We start from the raw sequence: 21,510 nt of genomic DNA, 5'->3' as shown, positions 1-21,510 counted from the left end.
TGGAAAGAATTGAGATCAAATTAAGTCTAGAATGCGAATAATCTATACTAAGAATTTTTTTTTATCTAAAGGTGTTTCACCTATGCCCCTCTCTAAATCCAACAGTCGCCTGTCTTATTAGAAACACGATAATGGCCTCATCAAAGAAAACAAGTTAGTCAACAAATGCACAGTCGTCAGCGATTGCATGCGCAGTGCAAATGTGAACAGATTTTGTTATATTTTTTTGCTTTAGCTTGTGTTCCAAATTAATCTTATTTGCCTTAAACTGCACACTTTTATGCATAACATCCTAACGACGATGCAGCGCTCAGATCGCCTTTAACATCTGCGAAGAAAACGTTCAAGTGTTGTATCTATTGGTTTCAACTCGATACGTAGAATTTGATCGATAGCGAATTCTAGGTATCGCTTTCATTCTTCTTCAGAAAAACCAAAGTTTTCAGGAACTGTTTACCTCATAATACTTTGCTATATTCAGATAAACACTCCTTGTAACTCATTGAGAAGGGCGCCATATTATGACTTTGCAAACAGTACAGCATCAAGATGACTTGCGTTGTCGCCCTCTGAAATTTGCCCAATTTTTTGTATCAAGTGTGAATAAAAACTCTGGGATTATGTTAGCAGTTCTGATATTGCTATTAATTTTGACAGAGAAGTTGTATAATTAATAAAAATATCAAACTATTATTTCTTTCTTATTTCCATTTTCCAGAGATTTGAACCAAGGAAAGAAGGATATTGAAACCCCGTCTAAGAAGCAATTTGAAGGCAGTTGTATTTTGCCATGTGACTGCCGATCAGATGTTACACCCAGGAGTACGACCTCGTCCTTTCTTCTCTGTGTCTTGAACTGGGAAACATTTTGTAAAGCTATAAAGAATATTGCTTCTGTTCTTCGTCAAGGAGATGGCCTCCTTCTGATGGTACTTTTATGGTCCACATGGTGGGCAGTAGGAGACACCAAAATGCCTATTCTAGCTCTAGATCAGGAATACGTTGAGAAGGCAATTTCCAACGCTGGATTTGGTAATCTTTCGTGGAAGATTAAAGTTGAGTATGAATACAAGGTTTCAAGAGGAGAATATAGAAAACTATTTTTCGTTGGTGCAGAGAAATTGTAATAATCGTCCTTTATTTGGAAATAAAATTTTCAACTTAATAGACTACCAATTGTATTTCTTTCGTATGCTTACTATGATGCAGACTAGTTGCGGAGGGTCTCTGTGGTAACGTTTATGAATCCCCTAAAAGTGTTTTTATGTGGATAGGTTACAAATGGAGCAAGCACAGATTTCAGTTTTTACAACTGCAATCAAATTTCCTTTAACCACGTTACCGGCCATTAAAGATCAAATACATATCCTCAAAAGCTTCGTACCCATCATGAATTTCAATGTAATATCAATGGTATTACAATTTTAATATGCATTTCGCATTCATGGAAATGTGGACGTATATATACGTTCTGGTAGGTAGCGTGGTTTTAATTCATTTGCAAAATGGTTAATAATTGTATGAATAAAGAATATCTCACAACACTCTTTAAATGCCACTTAATTTAACCAGAAAGACCGGAACTACCCAGACATCGGATCGCTACCATGTATCCAACAAACAGTCTATGGATGATGATGTTGCATATGTAGACATATGGCTATGCTGTTTGGAAGAATTGGGGGTTTGAAGGAAGGCTTGTGTATTTACATCCTATTTATTCAATAAGGTGTAAATATACACGCCTGCCTTCAACCCCAATTCTTCCAAGCAGCATAGCCATATGTCTACATTCACTCCCTAAAATTGGAGGAGTTATTTATAAAATATTGCACATGTAAAATGAAGCATTTTACATATGCAATATGTAACTTAAATATAACTTAATATAACTTAACAAAATATAACTTTACATTTACTAACATTAAAACTGGCAGCCATTTTTACATGTCCGCAAGTCAACTTATTCAAATCATTCTGCAACTGTTGCATATCAGCTGCATTTTTGATTACCCTGACTATCTTTGCAGCATCAGAAAATAGCTGTGTTTCATGTCAAATCCATCGCATTGTCATTAACGTATATGACAATATACGTTAATGACAATGTTTGATTTTGGCATCAAACACCTGTTCCACTTTTTTAATGTCTGTCACTCAGCCTTCCTCTTATCAATGCTTCATCTCGTATTTTATAATCAGTCAGACTTTTTTTCCTGAACGAACGTATCCCAAGTAATTGAAATTGTAGTAGTTCAGTAATCATCATCATCAATTTCTTGATGTTGCTCTCATGAGCGTGCAGGATAATCATGATAGTACTACTTGAAAAAGTTACACCATTACGATCAACAATTTTTTCGAAATTAATCTGTTATCTGTCAAGATTACAATATTATGAGATCGTATATTTCTATCTTTTAATGCACTTTGTAGCATGTCAATCCACCTATATCTTGGTTTCCTCTTGGTATCTTTCTTGCCATTTTGGCATCAAACACCTGTTTCGCTAATCTTTCCTCTCCCATTCTGTTTAAGTGACCATACCACCTGAGATTAGCTCTGCTAATACATTCCTGGATGCTAACAATGTCAAGTTCTTTCCAAATACCTTCATTTTAGTGTGATAATGCCATTGATGCCCGTTTGTTCACTCTACTAATCTTTCTCAGAACTCGCATATCTGCGGTCTCCAGTCTTTGATCAAGTATTACATTTCCAACCCAGCTCTTCGACTCATACGTTAAAATTGCTTTGAAAAGTGTCTCGATGGGTTATAACTACTTAACTGTATACAAATTGTATACACGAGTTTGCGTACAGCTAATTTAGTGTGATGACGAATTTTTTCTTATTCCACATACACGTACATTTATTCAGCTGACGTCCTACCATACTCATCATCATCATCATCATAGTTACGCTTTCCCGTAGTCCTACATTTTTTTACCGCATAAGCTTCCTTAACTGATAATCCCACGGAATAGGTTGGTTATTCTTTATTTCCGGTAGCATTCCATGTCTGTCAAAGCGTGTGTTCACGGGTCCAGTTTGCCTGCTTTGCGGGAGGAAAAACCCCAGGATAAACTGAGGAAAAAAACCCTGCTGTCCACGCTCAAGACCGGCTAACCTGGCTATGGATGAAGAAGATCCGTAAGCACCTCATGTCGTCGATGAGAATCGAACCCAGGACACTCCTTCCCCAGGCATATGGTTGCGAAGCTCGCAGCCCCTCAGCTAACAGCGCGGACCCTACCATACTAGTTTTACTAATTCCGGCATTTCTAAATTATAGTTGATATTTTCCATGTTTCTGTCTAATTTCATTATCTTTGTCATTTTATTGCTATATTCTCAGCAAAGTCTTCCCGTTACACTTACATGGATATGTTCTTGGATTTGTTCTAGTAGATGGTTCTCTGACGGCAGCAAAAACAGAGGGTCTTGTTTATCAGGGTGACGCGTCAGCGGGCATGAAATTCTGCCATGTCCTACCATCATTTTACACTGAGTTATCTTTGCATTGGAGACAACTATTCTGTATGTCAGAAAAATGCATATGATGAAAACATTAATTAATGACTGCAAATAATATTTCTTTCAAAGAAAATTGTACGAAGTATTATACGTTTGAATAAACTGAAATTCATTAAAAATGAAATGAAATGAATTAAATCAAATAAATTAAATCTCAGCGTGTTTGTTGTGATGCAATCATTTTATTTTATTTTTCCTAGTCTGTGTAAATAAAAAATAGAGATGTTAAATTAAAATATATATCGATTCTTAATTGACCATGATTTATAAACATCTAATACCAACAAATTTCGCCGACGGAGCTGTTCGACTTTTTAAGGGCTTATAACGGTAAGAGAAAAAACTCAAATTGGCTAATACAGAGAAAATGGAGTAACACTATCCTATAAATTAAACATTCAAACAGAACGCGTAGCATTACACGCATGGAGCGTGTTGTGTTAGTCACTGTTATGAGAGCACGTTCTGTAGGTTTGAGCGAAATTAACTTCTGGCAGACTGAGTGATCTTATTAAGGTTTTCCATAAGTCAGCTATTATCATTCCTTGGTTTCTGTTAAGATTTTCTCCAGAACAAAGGACTAAAACGGCTTCTTTGAAATTTCTACAACGGAAATCTTCTAGGTAAGGCATGGACTGCTATCCCAATCAATGGTATGCTTTGTAATCGCGAAATGATGAGCTAGACCTGAGTTGTCTGTTCTGTTGTTATTAACATCTCTTATATTTCTTTTTTTCGGATTTCGAGGCTTCCGGACGTCTGTCCTATATAATTTAGACCACAAGCAGATGGGATGTTTTACACTCAAGCGTGTACAACATCCCATTTGAAAAAAAGGATTAATGGCTTTTCGCGATCTTAAAACATGACGGACAATCTTGACCGGTTTGAACGCAACTCTGATGTTGAAAGGTTTAAAAAGTTTTGTGATCTTCTCTGACACTGTACTTGTATAAGGAATAACTAAGGATGAACTGTATTGAATGATGGTAGGTTGTTGTTGTTGTTGTTGTTGTTGGGGGTTTCTATGAAGCATCTTGTTGATTAGAGTCTTTGGATAGCCATTTTCTATTAATGTCTCTAATATATAAGTAATTTCATCATAGAGTTCTTCTGAGATGATGTTCGTAGCTCTATTTGTGTATGTCCAGTCCATCTAAATTTCGTTTTCTGATTTCAAGGCTGAGTTTTTGCTGATTTGTTCTTATCCAGAGGTCTTCGTTAGTAATCATTTGTGGTCACCAAATTCGAAGTATGCTCCGCAGACATCGGTTTATGAATGTTTGTAATTTTCTTTGTATTTCCTTTGAAATCAGTCACTTTTCGTATCCATATAAAAGAACTGATTTAATGAATTTATTAAATATTTTTAATTTTGTATGTGTGAATAGTTTTCATTTTCCATACTCTACTAAGTTTAGCATTTACACTTCTTGCCTTTTGAATCCTTATATCAACACGTCTAGTTGCTCCTCCATCTGCAGATAAAATACTGCTGAGATATGTAAAACATGGAACAGTTTCCATTTTTTCATTTTGAGTTGTTCTCGTACTTGGTGCCTTGATTCTCATTTCTTTCATTTTGTTTTTATTTATTTTCAAACAGACTTTCAGTAATTCTTCTTGTAATGTGGTTAATTTGCTTTAGATATCTGCATGTCTGTGGACAATTAGGCATACATCACCCAAAGTTTTATTTATTTTCCATGACATTCCTTTGCCATGTTCCATTGCTGTTTCTTCTAGAACTTGATCTAGCACCAGTATAAATAATAAGGGAGATAGCAGACATTCTTGTCGCAATCCAGATACAGATATCCATAATGCAACACCTGGTATTGGAATTTGTTATTTCCTTCCTGTATGAGGTTCGTTGTCTTCTGTGGTATTCTTTTGGTATGAGGTGCTTTCCACACACAATCTATAGCAATGGAATCGATGGCTTTTTCATAATCCATAAACAGCAAATATAAAGGATAGTTAAATTCACCTGACTGTTCGCTTATTATTCTTAAGGTGTTAATGTGGTCCTTATCTCTTTTCATGTACTCATCAAAAATATTAAAGATTCTTCAAACAGTAATTTTGCAGCAAATTTGCTAATGGCACATGGTAGGTTTAAGCCCCAAATCTCCTTTCTTTGGTATTTTTGCTATTATTGTTGTGTCAGATTATAAACCCTCTACTTTATACCATCACGTCCTGTCGCTTTCTATTTTTCATTTCTTTAATAGCTTTTTTTTATCTCCCAGATAAAATGTCCACAATACCAGTTCTTCACACCATAGCACTTCTATTAACTTTTTTATTTAAAATCTTATATTTATCTTTAAGTTCATTTTCCTTTAAGTTCATTTTCCTTTCCTTTTAATCATGGACTTCCTAATATTACGCAATCACTACCCCTAAGTACCCTCAAGTATTATTTGCATCTAAAAAATCAAAATCTTTTTAAAACCTAGTCTGTAAAACAAAAAAAGTTAACTTAGGATGTCCTTATTATCTAATACACTATAAAAACTGTTAAAATGAATTATCATAACACTGTATAGTCTGTATAACATGTTGCATTTATTTATTTTAATTTCTAGATGAATAATAAAATGAAAATTTCCTTTCGAAACATTGAAACTGAAATATTACTTAAATGCATTGTTAACTATATGTAAGAAATAAAGCAAGCGTTATTTGTAGTAGGCTTAGCCTAGTGGTTACTTCTCAATAAGGTTTACTAAGCAGAAACCACGGGCGCAGTCATATTTTTTAATTTTCGTTCCAGCAATTTATATCTCCGATGTGCGCAATGTCCATGAAAAGCGGGAGGGAGAAAAAAAAATAATAAAGGAATATTTTAAAGAAGACAGTGGAAGAACTTTATGTAACTGATTAGTAATTGATTTAAATTTCGTTGGGGTTCAAAACTTCACCGTGTTGCAATTTTTTTTTCTCATTTGTGACAGATTTCTTTATTATTTAAATAGTGATAAAAATTAGAAGATATTTTAAAATTTAAATAAACAACTTTAATAAGTGTTTACGACCTGTAAATTTAATGATATTTTTAACATCATTAAGAAATTTGGCTAACAAGTTTAATAATTCGACATTCATATTTGCTTTAGTTTCTAATATGCTCAAGAGATGTCTCTGTATGCTGAGACAAATATATGAACAGCCATTATTATTGTATTTGCGATTGAATTCTGCTAGTATGATGGTAACAGATCCAGAAAAATGTTCAAACAATGAGTGATCATTTTTCCAAGATTTATCATCGTGATGTAGGTAAAGCAGTACATTATGGGACAGGTATAGATATAAGCTTTGAGGTGGAAAAAGTGGAGGTGCAATATTTCAAAATCTCAATGGGAATTTTTCCTTGCAATTAAAGGGGGTAACTTCAAATGTGTTGCGTGAAGGTCAAAGGGAAATGGCTTTACCTTTGACTATGGTGTTTACTTTAGGTCTCATCTCCGGAAGAATCCCAGTAGTGTAGAAGGAAGTTAAACTAATATCAATACCTACAGGTGAATTCAAAACACAGGTTGAAAATTATAGACCTCTCACTATTCATGAGAGGGAGGTCTTGCCTTAGCAATTTACTGTTTTTAAAGTAGAGTAATGGTAGTAATGGATAAAGGCAAAGATGATACTATTTAATTCTTGAATTTTGCTAAACCTTTGATAGAATATCACATGATAATATTAAGTTAACTGAACAGAGATGGATAGGAGCATGATTGTCACGCCAACATCATAGAACTGTGCATGGTGGAGTACAATCAAAGATTTAGGAGATGACTTGGTTTCTTGGTAAACTGATGTATAATCTTTATGATAAAAATATTGGAGGGAGTTTAATTAGTGATATTCAGCTGTTTTCTGATGATGCTATGTTATGGAGGACAATATTAAATAAAACTCATATAGAATTTCTTCAGAATGACTTGAATAAGCTGACATTATTCAAAATTATGCCTTTTGGACTGAAAGGATTTCATGGATATTATATCGACGGTGTTTCACTACTGGAAACTCATTAGTCCATGGATATTAATTAAACATTCACACTTTAATATTTATTTCACAAATATTTCGTCTTACGAAACAAAAAAGCACATCATCTTAAAATTTCATTTTAAACATGTACTTAAAATGGAACGTGTAGAGTTGGGACAAATAGTTAATTTCCTCCTCTTTATAAAATTTACAAAGAGGAAAACTAACATTTAATTGTCGCAGTGAAATGAATAAAATTCCTTTTACGAAATATACTCGTAATTCCCTGATAAAGGCGATAAATACTGTACTTTATGGCATCCGCATACAGTTGCACAGAAAGCCATTGCTGAACTCGATGTCCTTCTGCTGTTATGTCCTGATACTGGTGTGGGAAAAAATCACCGAAAATAATACATAAAAAAAAATTGCTAAACCAAAATTCGCTATGCAAATAAGTAATTATTATAAGGAGTTAATTATATAAGTAAAGTGGATATAGATCCAGCATGATTTCAAAGCCGAATATAGAAAATATGAAAGTTTCGTAAAATAATTGGACCAGCAAGCTTACGGGAATACACTCACTGGTATTCACGAGTTGCCTTAGCGAAGACTAATAGAAGACATAGGCGCCACCCAAGGGTCTATATATTCGCCTTTTATTAGTCCATTTTGATAAGGTTTCACTGACTTGACAGCTGTTTCGACCTGATTGGTTCTCTTCCAAATTTCTAAACTTTTTCCTTACATTAAATTTTAACAGACTTATGTAACTCAAATTTAGTTCGAGCTTCCTTTGGAGGAAAATAACGATCTGTATAATACTAAGAGGAACAAGGTATAATAATGAACTGTATGACTTGTTTAGGGAATTAGATATTATTACATTCATAAAATTGGTCGCCTGCAATGGACTGGACATTTAATAAGATTGGAAGACCTAAGACCAGTAAAAAAAGTCATTCTCTCTCTCTCTCTCTCTCTCTCTCTCTCTCTCTCTCTAACCCAGGGAGGTAATAGATCTAGAGGAAGACCATGAACTAGATGGGAGGATAATGTTACAGCAGATGCCCAAACTATTGGGGAATGTAATTGGATGAGTAAGGCAAAAAATGGAAAAGAGTGACAGATTCTTCTGAGGAATGCTAGAACTCTCAAAGGGTTGTTAAGCCAATGATGATGATGCCGATCATGCCAAGAGTTCTGTCCTCATAATCGTAGTATTTTGCTAACTTAAGGATGCACATTGAGACGTGAACCCTTTGCTTGAAATAAACCCAAAACTGACTGTCCTCTGTAACAGAGTGGACAGAATTTCTCGCTACAATATTGTAGTCTTTTTCTCTAGGTCTCAATAAAACCAGTATACAAATCTCGAGAATATAATCTACATAACGTGAGAAATATTTATAGGAAGTGAAGATTTGTATTCTTTTTCTTCAACCCAAAGGGAATTAGGGAGGATCATGTGGAAGTAGAGACATTGTCATTCCGTAAAAAGACACGTCATCCCAAGGACAATCCTTGAAAAGCGAGAACGCTGAGAAATGAAAAGAACTAAAATCTTCCAAGTAGTCAAATGAGTCGTCGTGTAGTCCAAAAAGTCTCAGGGTTATGTTTTGGAAGAGGAAAGGCTCACGAAAAGATTGAAAAGTAGATAGGGACTGATTAAAAACAACCGGGAGTTCTTTGAATAATTATGGGTCTGATAGCAACACCGCTACATTCAAAATGTACTTTCCCTCCGTCAAGTTCAAAACCAGTTTTCTTTAACTTAAATCCACCTCATTTCCATGCGTGAATGTATTCATCTGTGTTTGATTTGCATTCAAGAAATCATCCTGAGAACCAAACAGCATTATCAAAAATATCTGAGCTCAAATCCTACTTACGTGTTCAAGCTGAAATAACTTATTAATGTCAAGTAACTGGGTTTCTTATTAATACGTTTTAGCAATGATGACAGTGCGGTCGATCCTCCCATCTGGGCAATCTTGGTTTAATGTTGTATACATACATACTTGGAAAGTAATCAACGTACAAGGTGTATAGTGCTATGTCACGTGTTCGTAACCGGTGTAAAATAGGAGGAATATAATGCTCCTAAGTCAGTGCAATGGTGTCCTGGTGAAATGGCTACGACATGGGAACTGATGGAGTTTGAAAGAGGCGTTGTCAAAAGACACATGTTGCAGTTTTGTCAGTTCGGTAACTTGTTGGCAAATTGGGTCTCCCCAGGTCAACAATCAGTGATGTCATACTGAGATGAAAGCGCAAGGATCAACTGCTAGTGGTGCCTCTAATGGACGACCCACTACACTCGCCGAACGTGACCATAGGGAACTAAGAAGAATCTGTAAAAATCGCTTCGTCGATTGCAACAGGAATCTAGACCAAAACCGAGGTTCACAAAATGGGTTTCCATGGGAGGACCAAAAAATATAAATCCCACATTACCCGAACCAACAAGCAGCATCATCTTCTGTGGTGCAAAGAGCGGGTACAACAGAAGTGGAAGCTTAAAAGCGGTATTATGAAGAGACCAACCTACACCCTCTGCCGAGCGAATGGTCGTATGGCCGTGGCGGATGCCCGGTGAAAGTATTTTACCAGAATGTATTACCCAAATTATGAAATTTGGACGTGGGGTGTGATGGTATGGGCCTGTGTTTCCTGGTTCGACCTTGGACCTCATTGTGGTGTTTCTTTTGTTATACATAATTCATGCACATTCAAAATAAAACTGTCCTTGGTCACTTTTAGCAAGACAATGCACCGTGCTATAAGGTTGCTGGAATTGAGGGGTTTGTCGACATTAACGACAGAATACTTGATCGGCTTCCACAGAGCCTTGATCACCACTGTATTAAACATCTGCAGGATGAATTGGAGCTTCGGGTGAGGTCAATGGGAGTCCTCTCCAAAACAGTTCAAGAGCTCGTTACATGCTTACAGCAAGAATTGGGAAAAATCCCAATTGCTATCTATTGTATGCTAGTGGAAGGTATGCTCTTAGGATTAGGTCCTATATCTTATTAAGGTAAGAGCCATGATTGTTTGATTCTCACGCTATGGTGTCTGGTGAGTTCTTTCCAATCAGTCTGAGTGGTGTGTGTGTGGGGGTGGGTGGGTGTATGGGTGTGGTACTCTATCTGACCAAAAATGATGCCCCATTTGTTTTACTTTAACATTATGAACAATAGATTGCGTATGATTCTATATGTTCTTTACTTTTAACAATCATAATTTCTCGAAATGAATAGATAAAATGTGTGCCGGTATGTGTTTCAAGTACCTCCAATTTAAAAAGAATGGGTAATTGACTATCAAATATTGTATAGGTATAATATATTTTTTTTTCGCTCAGAGTTTTAAGTGGCCTTACATAATCCTACATTAAATGCAATTAACCTTGAGCAGGCCCGGCGCTACCAAGTAGACAAACTTGGCAACCGCCTAGGGCACATGCCATGAAGGGGTGCAAAACTTCAAGCTATGCTTTATTCATATTTTACTAAAATGTCAAAATTAAATAGTGATATATGATTTAGGTATCGATTCTTTTCCCTTATCCCTCACACTATTTTAGTATATCACTCTTGGTTCTTTTTTGTTCCTTACCTAAATGATTTGAACTTTCAAGTATTTAAAATTTAATTAGAGAACGTGTGACGTGTTTCATTATCAGTTTCAAGGCAAGAAAAATTAAAATTTGATTTTCATATATTATACATATTGTATATTACTTTGTGTATTATTAATAAAGCATGCCAAAATAATTTTTATTTTTTATATTTAAAATTTCATTTAAAAAAATAACCAACTTGTGAAATAAGGGGCGCAAAATAACCTGGCACCGACACTGACCTTGATAATGTAACCACGTGTTGTCTGTTATAGCTAAAGACTTACATTTCGAGATGTCATTTGTGGTGTGGCCTTCAAAGTCTTTAGAGACGTTTGTGAACACATCTGAATCAAGGTACGTTTTATTTTGCTATATCTTGCTATAGCTTATATATTGCTTATTTTGCTATATTTTATATATTTTATATATTTTGCTATATTTATATATTTTATATTTTGCTTATTTTGCTATAGCTTATATATTGCTTATTTTGCTATATTTTGCTATATTTTGCTATAGGTCCTATATCTTATTAAGGTAAGAGCCATGATTGTTTGATTCTCACGCTATGGTGTCTGGTGAGTTCTTTCCAATCAATCTGTGTGTGTGTGTGTGTGTGTGTGTGGGTGGGTGTATGGGTGTGGTACTCTATTTGACCAAAAATGATGCCCCATTTGTTTTACTTTAACATTATGAACAATATATTGCGTATGATTCTATATGTTCTTTACTTTTAATAATCATAATTTGTCGAAATGAATAGATAAAATGTGTGCCGGTATGTGTTTTAAGTACCTCCAACTTAAAAAGAGTGGGTAATTGACTATCAAATATTGTATAGGTATAATATATAGGTATAATAAATATACTTGGTCAGCCAGAGGATATAAATCAGTAATCGACTACGTTATCACAAATTTTAAATTAGCGGAGTTAATTTTAGACGTAAGAGCATATCGAGGCTTTGAATTAAACTCTGATCATTATATGGTATCAGCAAAAATTCGTTTTAAACCAAAGTGGCTAGAAACACATAGAATTGAAAATTCTTACCAGCCAAGCTACAAAATTTCTTCATTACAGGATCCTCAAGTTAGACTACAATATCAAAAATCCACAAACTTAAAAACAGAAACCACACATGAATCAAGGGACATAGAAGATGAATGGGAAAATTTGAAACAAATTCTCACAAAAGCAGCAACAGAAACCTTAGGAATAAAGCACAAATGGATTAGAAAAAGTGGACTACGAGACTGGAACAAAGAAATAGAAAATATAATAAAAACCAAAAAGGACAGTTACCAGAAATGGCTAAATTCCAAAACAATAGAAGCAGAAATAGAGTATAAAAGAAATAGTGCAATTGCAAAACGAGAAGTAAGGAAAAAACATAGAGAAAGATGGAACAATTTCGTAACAGAACTAGAAAAGGATTTATTTAAGCCACAACCCAAAACCTATAAAGTAATAAAATACATGAATAAAGAAATAAAAGAAAAGATAAAAATCCAAACAATAGATTTAGAAAAATGGGTGACCTATTTCCAAAATCTCTGGACAGATGAGAACAATGAATTAAAATTTTATAAGACAAAGAATGACCTAATAGAAAATATCACAATGTTAGAACTGAAAAATATAATAAAGAAGATGAAAAATAGGAAAACGCCAGGAGAAGACAATATAAATATAGAACTCTACAAAAATGCAGGTGAAAAATTTAATGAAAGACTTTTGAAATTTTTTAATATGGTTTGGATGTCCGGAAAAACCCCTAACTCTTGGAAAAAAGTCATCCCAATCTATAAAAAAGGAAATAAAGACAATTGCAATAATTATAGGGGAATTAGCCTGCTGAATACAGGATATAAAATATATGCAGGAATATTAAAAGAGAAACTAAGCAGCATTGTAGAAAACAAATTACTAGAAGAACAAAATGGCTTCCGAAAAGGCCGATCCTGCATAGATCCAATTTTTACTTTAAAATTATTAACAGAAAAGAGAAGAGAATTTCAAAAAGAAACACATGTGGCGTTTATTGATTATGAAAAAGCTTTTGACAAAATTAGTCGACAAAAATTGTTTAAAATATTAACCAATTTAAACATACCAAACCAACTTTTACAATCTATTCAAGAAATATATACAGGAAATAAAATAGCAGTTAAATTAGAACACACCTCAGAATGGAAAGATATATCAAGAGGAGTACGACAAGGATGTACCCTCTCACCTCTGCTTTTCAATATATATAAATGAAATATTAACAATCTGGAAACAGCATAACCCATTTGGTATACAAATGACCCCGCAAATGAAGATAGATACACTACTATTTGCAGATGATCTAATAGTATTAGCTACATCAGAAGATGACTTACAAAGATCATTAAAATCATTAAATGATATCTCAAAGCAATATGATATGACAATATCCAAAGAAAAAACAAAAATAATGGCATTCAAAGGAGAAAACCCAATAAGAAGTAAAATAGTGATTGATAATAAAATACTAGAACAAGTAAACACTTTCAGATACTTGGGATGTGATCTATCATACGAAGAAGAAAAAGACATAGACACTAAAATATCAAACTTTGTCAAAGTAAATGGCATAATAAACAGTATATTTAAGTCATCCCTGGTACAAAAACACACTAGAATCAGACTATGTAATGTCTTGTCAAAACCAACTCTACTATACGGAAGCGAAACATGGACGATGAAAAGGAAAGATGAAAAACGAATTCAAACAGCAGAAATGAAGTTCCTCAGAAAAACAGCTGGATATACCAAGGGGGACCACAAAACAAATGAAGAAATCTTACAATCCCTAAAAATCAAACCAATTAATTACTACATAAGACAGTATAAACAAAAATGGCTAGAACATTTAAATCGAATGGACAACAGCAGACTACCAAAAATATTATACAGATACAAAATAAGTGGAATAAGAAGAATCGGAAGACCAAGAAAGAGATGGCATGAGACCGGAACAGGCCACATGGCCTATATTCCATGTTAGGAAGAAGAAGAAGAAGAAGAAGATAATATATTTTTTTTTCGCTCAGAGTTTTAAGTGGCCTTACATAATCCTACATTAAATGCAATTAACCTTGAGCAGGCCCGGCGCTACCAAGTAGACAAACTAGGCAACCGCCTAGGGCGCATGCCATGAAGGGGTGCAAAACTTCAAGCTATGCTTTATTCATATTTTACTAAAATGTCAAAATTAAATAGTGATATATGATTTAGGTATCGATTCTTTTCCCTTATCCCTCACACTATTTTAGCATATAACTCTTGGTTCTTTTTTGTTCCTTACCTAAATGATTTGAACTTTCAACTATTTAAAATTTAATTAGAGAACGTGTGACGTGTTTCATTAGCAGTTTCAAGGCAAGAAAAATTAAAATTTGATTTTCATATATTATACTTATTGTATATTACTTTGTATATTATTAATAAAGCATGCCAAAATAATTTTTATTTTTTATATTTAAAATTTCATTTAAAAAAAATATCCAACTTGTGAAATAAGGGGCGCACGTGTAAACTTCGCCTAGGGCGCAAAATAACCTGGCACCGACACTGACCTTGATAATGTAACCACGTGTTGTCTGTTATAGCTAAAGACTTACATTTCGAGATGTCATTTGTGGTGTGGCCTTCAAAGACTTTAGAGACGTTTGTGAACACATCTGAATCAAGGTACGTTTTATTTTGAATGTGCTTGAATTATGTATAATAAAGAATAATAATTCTCGTCTTCATTTATTACCGATTCTTCAAGTAGGTGCAAGAATACAACTGAGATAAATATTAAACGTCAGTCTTAGAAAGATCGGCACTTAAGGGATTAAGTTTATTTTTTTATTATTAAGAATTTATTACATTAATACTGGGTGACTGTTTATAATAATTATAGTAAAAAATTAATTAGATTACACACACATACACACACACACAGACTACTTTTTTTTTTTTTTATAAAGCTTCCGATTCGTTTGTCTGAGAAAAGGGGAACTGGTATATTGGTTCTTGCTGGACCATTTAGAAGGCACTAATGTAACTTAAAAGACAAGCGAATCCACTAGTTATGTTTGCCTTTCTACTTTCTATGTTATTATGTTATGATATCCTTACGCTATTAAAGACAATTCAATTTGCTGTGCATATCAAGAATCCCTTCGAACGAAATTTGTCGAAACGACATTATTTACTGAACGAAAAAGGAGCTGAGATGGCCCAAAAGCCCCCAAAAACATCTTGAGAGATTGCATCGAAATCATAGATAACAGCTTCATATTCAATCTAGCAAAACAATACAGTATGTTCCCATTTGACTTCAATTTAGGGATATTTTTAATTAAATATTAACTTAAAGAAACTTTCAAGTGTGTCAGTTTTTGAAGACGTCGCATAAATATCTTTCTTCATATGACCCCTACCAAAAAATGATTTTACAAATTAGATCCAGCATTATTTCAAAGCCAAATGTAAAAACTATGAAAGTTTCGTAAGGTAAGTTGACCAGAGAACTTACGGGAGTACACTCTCCCGCATTTACGAGTTGTCTTAGTGAGGACTACTTAGAAGACATAGGCGCTCCCAAGCAACTCTATATTCGCTTTCTATTAGTCCAATTTGATAAGGTTTCACTGGCCTGACAGCTGTTTTAAACTGGTTGGTTCGATTCAGAGACTAGGCAGAAACTTTAAGAGGTTTTAGTATATACTAAATACTTATACTAAATATTCGAAATATATTTACAATTAAGTAAAGTGGGGGATACAATTCACATAATAGCACTGATATTTTTCAAACCACTACAGGTCTCCCATAAGCAGGGAGATGGTGGTGATGGTCTCGTATTTATTATCAAGATTCATCTCCCACCAATAAGGTATTCAAATACATTCGGAGATTGGAATTGAAACTCTTGACTGTTAGAGAATCAGTTAACTAATCACTCACTTAACCGAGCTGGAAGATGGACATTTAACATCATTTGTATTGGAATATAACCATAAACATAAACTAGCCTAATACTGGATGTATACGTTATTATCATTTTCGTGTTAATAAATATAACAAATTAATGAAAAGAATAAAAGCTGAAAAATAAAATATTCTTTCAGCTCCACAGAATTTTCAGCTGAAAATGTCCACAGATGTCCTTAAAGAATGGCAAAAATACTTCGAAGGAAATTCATTCGACTCAGCAGGATATGTTGAAGTGGTAAATGATTTATTAGATAAAAATGTGACTCGGTTTTATCTCGAGAATATTCATGAAACATTAAGAAGCGGTAAGTATAATTTTATTTATGCTTGTTACAAATCATTAAAAGTGGAATATTGTTCTTTTTCCCCTGTACAGTTAACACTAAAAATTAGACAGTCTAGGCTTGTATACATTTGCTGCATTGTTTCTAGAACCATGATGCTAGACTAACAGAAGATAGAACACTAGCTTCTAATCAAATACTAGTGAACATATTCCCGATGCGTTTTCTCTATTGGGGAATAAAAGGCATTGACTATTTCTATAGGGGAAAACTATTGATAGAAAGATTAATAGTAATCAATAGCGTCTGTACTTTATGCCAGTTTGATATTAATATTGTTTTTATTACGCGATATCTCCTAGGTGTATAAAGACAATTTGCAGAAATTTGTTCTACTTAACACAATCATTGTGTGCCTTACAATGTTTTCGCATTTTATTTTAAATCATGGATATGTCTTAAACAATTTATGCCAATCATTAACTTCATTAAATTATGTTAGGTACATTCCTGAATTAATTTGTGGTAATCTTTATTCCTTTTTGCTAGAATAATCAATCCTTAAATTATTTATACGCAAACTACTACCAGATGAATATGATTGTGGAAGGTAAAGGGTGGGCATAATTAAAGGGAGTGTTTAGAGCCCTGTAGCGAAAAATGTATTGAGCGCAATTCATTCAAACTTGGTGTAAGTACGTTGTGGAACGTTGGGTTTTTGATGTACGGAAAAAAAATATCAAAAAGCGCAAAATTCTGCCAGCAGAGGACAATTAGCGCTTGAATCACGAAATATTTGCATAATCTCACTGTTTCTACTGACGTGTCGGCCTTCCGAAATTTTACGGATTTGCGCCATTCTGATAAGACTGTAGTGTTATGGAACTAAAAGTTTGGTGAAGGCCATTTCCGGTGGAGGCGTTTTCGGTGACGGACAATTTTTCTATACACAAAACGAGGTCTGTGACGGTAAAGTTTTTGAAATGGGTATCGAAGAACTTAACTAGCCGGTAAGAACCCTGGCGCAATCCAACAACTTAGAACGCCGATTGAGAGCCAGGCCGAACAGCTAGAAGAATGGGAATTACCTGAGAAATATAGCAAAATACTGGAAATCATTACTGGAAGATTGAAGGCTAATATTGCAGCAAAAGGAAAGACTTATTAGCGCCATGTTAATGGCTTCCATATTAGAATGAGAGTTAGAATGAGCAGGTATTCGCATATTTTTTTGATCAGATAGTGTACTGCACACACACACACACAACGCTATTTGCTCACGTTTGAGCAAATGACGTTGGATTCAACGTTAAGCAAAAAAGGATTCAACAAGAGTGTACTTTGTTGTCAAATATAATTACTTTGTAACGAAGTGAAAATCCATGCAATAAGTATTTCTAGTTTAGAAATTATCATATCTTGAGTGATGCTATCCGACCTCGTGAATTTCCCTACGATAAGAGAGATTCGATTCGGTTGGACAAATTAAGGAGAACTGCGGCTGCAGAGTGTCCAGTCAAATTGGAGTGCACCTGTCAGAAACAGCTGACAAATTGATTGACACATACTAGAGTAGTTTGTACATTTTTATAATATCGGAATATCATTATCCTTCCATTTTATTTGGATTTTTATCATCCGCCTTCTTTGTCTAAAACTTGTCTCAAATTATAATATTTATTTATTTATTTTAAGATATTTTTAAAGAACTAGCATATGAGTGGAAGTTAATACATCCACAGCTTTCCCTATAGAAAATTAGTAAACATCCTATTAAAAAGAATTTTTTAGAATTTTTTTTATTTATCTCATATGTCATATCTGAAAAACAAAGTGAGTCAAGTAATGAGTATTGAAGATTGATTGGAATTATGGCGCAAGCAACGATGAGTATAGGAGTCAGTAGGTGATATCTCTCTCCTTCATATGTTATTATTATTATTATTATTATTATTATTATTATTACAGCAACTCCAAGGAGTCCTTAGACTCATCGAGGGAGGTCCTAAACATCATTCGTAGTATCTATCATACTTTGCTTTGAACTCATTTGCAGTCATGGCAACCACAACAAACTCTGGCAGCTTATTCCACTCATTCACCACTCTCCAAATAAGACACCTAGTTCTAGCACCCTTGCTAACTAAACTCTTGCTCAGTTTCCATAGATGGTCCCTAGTTCTCCCATCACCAGACCTGTTCTGAAAAATTTCCTCTAATTAATCTATAAAAATAGTCATTTGAATGTTTTTACAAAATCCCTTTTCCGCCTATCAACCAGTTTCTGTAACCCACAGATCTTCAACCTGTTCCCGTAAGGTTCATTCCATAGACCAGTTCATTCCATATAAAACTTGGTCACTCGCCTCTGGATCCTCTCTACCTCCTCCCCATCAAGAAGAAACCCAGAGGCCCAGATCTGGGCACAGTAGTCAAGATGGGGTCTTATCAAGGCTCGATAAAGAGGAACAATAACTTGCTTATCTCTACTCATCAAAGTATTCTTCAGTAACCAAATGATCTGATGAGCTGATTTAGCCACTTCTGCTATGTGTACCCCTAAACTTCAACTCCCTATCCACTAACACACCCAAATCTCTGGCTTCGTCAACCTCCTGGAGTACAGTTCCACTAATGTGATATACTGCTGCTAATGTTTTCACCCCAAAATGCATAACCTTACAATTTGCTACATTAAACTGACTCCATTCTCATTAGCCCAGACTGCCAATCTATCCAAATCATCTTGCAAAAGTTTGACATCATGTGCATTCACTATTGCTCTTCCTAACTTTGCATCATCAGCAAACAAATGAACAGTTCCTCTCAGATCCTTTCCTATATCGTAAATGAATAAATTAAATAGTAGTGGTCCAAGAACAGAACCCTGCCACACCACTAGTCACAGGCTGTCTTTTGGATTCCTGAATAAACCACTCTCTGATATCTCTCCATCAGCCACCCTCCTATCCATCTCATCAACCCTATATCCATCCCCATGTGCTGCAGTTTAGTGATTAGAATTCCATGTGGTATCCTGTCAAAGGCCTTAGCAAAGTCCAGCAGTTTCGCTGTAAACCCATTTCCCTTATCCAATTCAGCGTCACTGTATTATAAAACGCGAGCAAGTTACTGAGGCATGACCTACTCTTTACAAAACCATGATGTCCTCCATACAGTATCCCATTTTCATCTATCCATTCCTGTATTTGCTCTTGACTAATATCTCCAAAACCTTGACAACGATTCCTGGTATGCAGATCTGTTGGTAATTTGCAACAGCAGTCTTGGAACAAGACTTCTGTTGCAAATTACCGACAATTTGTGCAATGGAATTATTTTCCCCTCTTTCCACTCCCTCGGGACTAACCCAGAGCTGAGACTTATTATCTCCTGTAAGTTTGCGTATTTAGGAAGTTACAAGAAAAAAGAGATTGGCTTGAGTATCGAAGCACTTATTACTGATATTATTTTCAATAATGAGCAATAGTGTTTCTTTTTGATGGATTGATTCAAATTTTAGAGACGATCTCTAACACTGTGAACAAAAATGTAATTAATTAAAACTAAATTTCGTTAAAATATCTTTCTCCATTAGGACGCTTCATGGGATCAAAATGTTTGGATGTCGGATGTGGACCTACAATACATTCGTTGGCTATTGCAAGTGCTTGCTTCCCTTATCTGGTTGCAAGCGACTTTTCCGACTCCAATCGACGACACGTGGAGTTGTGGATGCGGAAACAACCAGGAATGTTGGACTACACGCACCTTCTCAAATACGCTGCTGAACTAGAAGGCTATACGTGAGTTAATATTCATTCCACGTATTACTTATTCAGTTCGTTATTTTTATTTTTTATTATTTACGATATTCCATATATATTGACTTATTACTATTTTTGGATAATCAATATCTTCTGCTATCCCAAAATGTATTTTAGCCAGTACATTTGCTATGTATTTCATGAATAGATGCTCGAAATCTCAAACACATCATCCACTTAAATGCAAACGATCACAGTTAAAGATTACGATAAAATATTGATCCCAAACATTCATAAAATAAATATTTATTCTCATATCTTCAGCAGCAGATTCAACCAGGTGACACAGCATATAACAGCATATACTTCGGAAAATCTCAATGAGAGCCTGTAAATCTTGTATTGTCACTACAGCAGAAACAAAAAGCTCTGGTGGTTCAGTTAGCGCGCAATTAATAACTAAAGACCTATTGTCATCAGGACTCACGACTTTGACCGGAAGGTCAGTGTGTTTTTTTTAAAGCTGACTATATGAGTTCCGCTGTTATTTTAGTCATTTTGACAAAGAAGTTGTTTAATTGATTCAAATGGTCAAACATTTATTTCTTTCTTATTTCCATTTTCCAGAGATTTGGACCAAGGAAAGAAGGTTATTGAAACCCGTCTAAGAAGCAATTTGAAGGCAGTTGTGTTTTGCGATGTGACCGCAGATCAGATGTTGCCACCAGAGTACACCCAGCAGTACGACCTCATCCTTTCTTCCCTCTGTCTAGAAGCCGCATGTCCGGACTGGGAAACATTTGGAAAAGCAATAAAGAATATTGTTTCTGTTCTTCGTCAAGGAGGTGGCCTCCTTCTGATGGGAGTTTTCGGTGCCACATGGTGGGCAGTTGGAGACACCAAAATGCATGCTCTAGCTCTTGATCAGGTAAACGTTGAGAAGGCAATTTCCACCGCCGGATTTGGTAAACTTTCGTGGAAGATTAAAGCTGAGCCTGAATACAATGTTTTAATGGGCGATGATAGAATATTATATTTCCTTATTGCAGAGAAATTGTAATAAATGCGTTTATTTTTCAAAAATTAAGCAAATGCATTAACTACACATCATGTTTCATTCATAGGATTACTATGATGCAAATACACGTTTTATTTTTTAAAAATTGAAATAAACTTTTTCTAATTCAATTGCAAAATGTCAACTGTATTAAAATCATTATGGAAACAAGGAGTACAGACCTAAACATAATTGTCCAAGTGAGGTCTTTGTAGCGTT

General features: G+C 34.7%; 1 protein-coding gene across 1 annotated transcript; it reads left to right on the top strand.

Annotated features, from left to right (window-relative positions):
• Positions 1-718: 718 nt before the first annotated feature.
• On the top strand, positions 719-21,294 carry LOC150092134 (nicotinamide N-methyltransferase-like; the record flags this gene model as incomplete). The annotated part of the gene is made up of 4 exons (XM_090415279.1): positions 719-1,032; positions 16,318-16,488; positions 20,066-20,273; positions 20,862-21,294. Coding segments are annotated over 4 exons (1,126 nt in total), but the record flags the coding sequence as incomplete, so codon positions are not given.
• Positions 21,295-21,510: the final 216 nt, after the last annotated feature.

The sequence above is a fragment of the Typopeltis vanoorti genome, unplaced genomic scaffold, assembly GCF_054136105.1.
Source record: "Typopeltis vanoorti isolate ZY-2024b unplaced genomic scaffold, IOZ_Tvanoo_1.0 HiC_scaffold_490, whole genome shotgun sequence".
In the NCBI taxonomy this organism is placed as follows: domain Eukaryota; kingdom Metazoa; phylum Arthropoda; class Arachnida; order Uropygi; family Thelyphonidae; genus Typopeltis; species Typopeltis vanoorti.
Note: the sequence above shows the minus strand (reverse complement) of the source record. Positions and strands in the feature narration are given on the sequence as shown.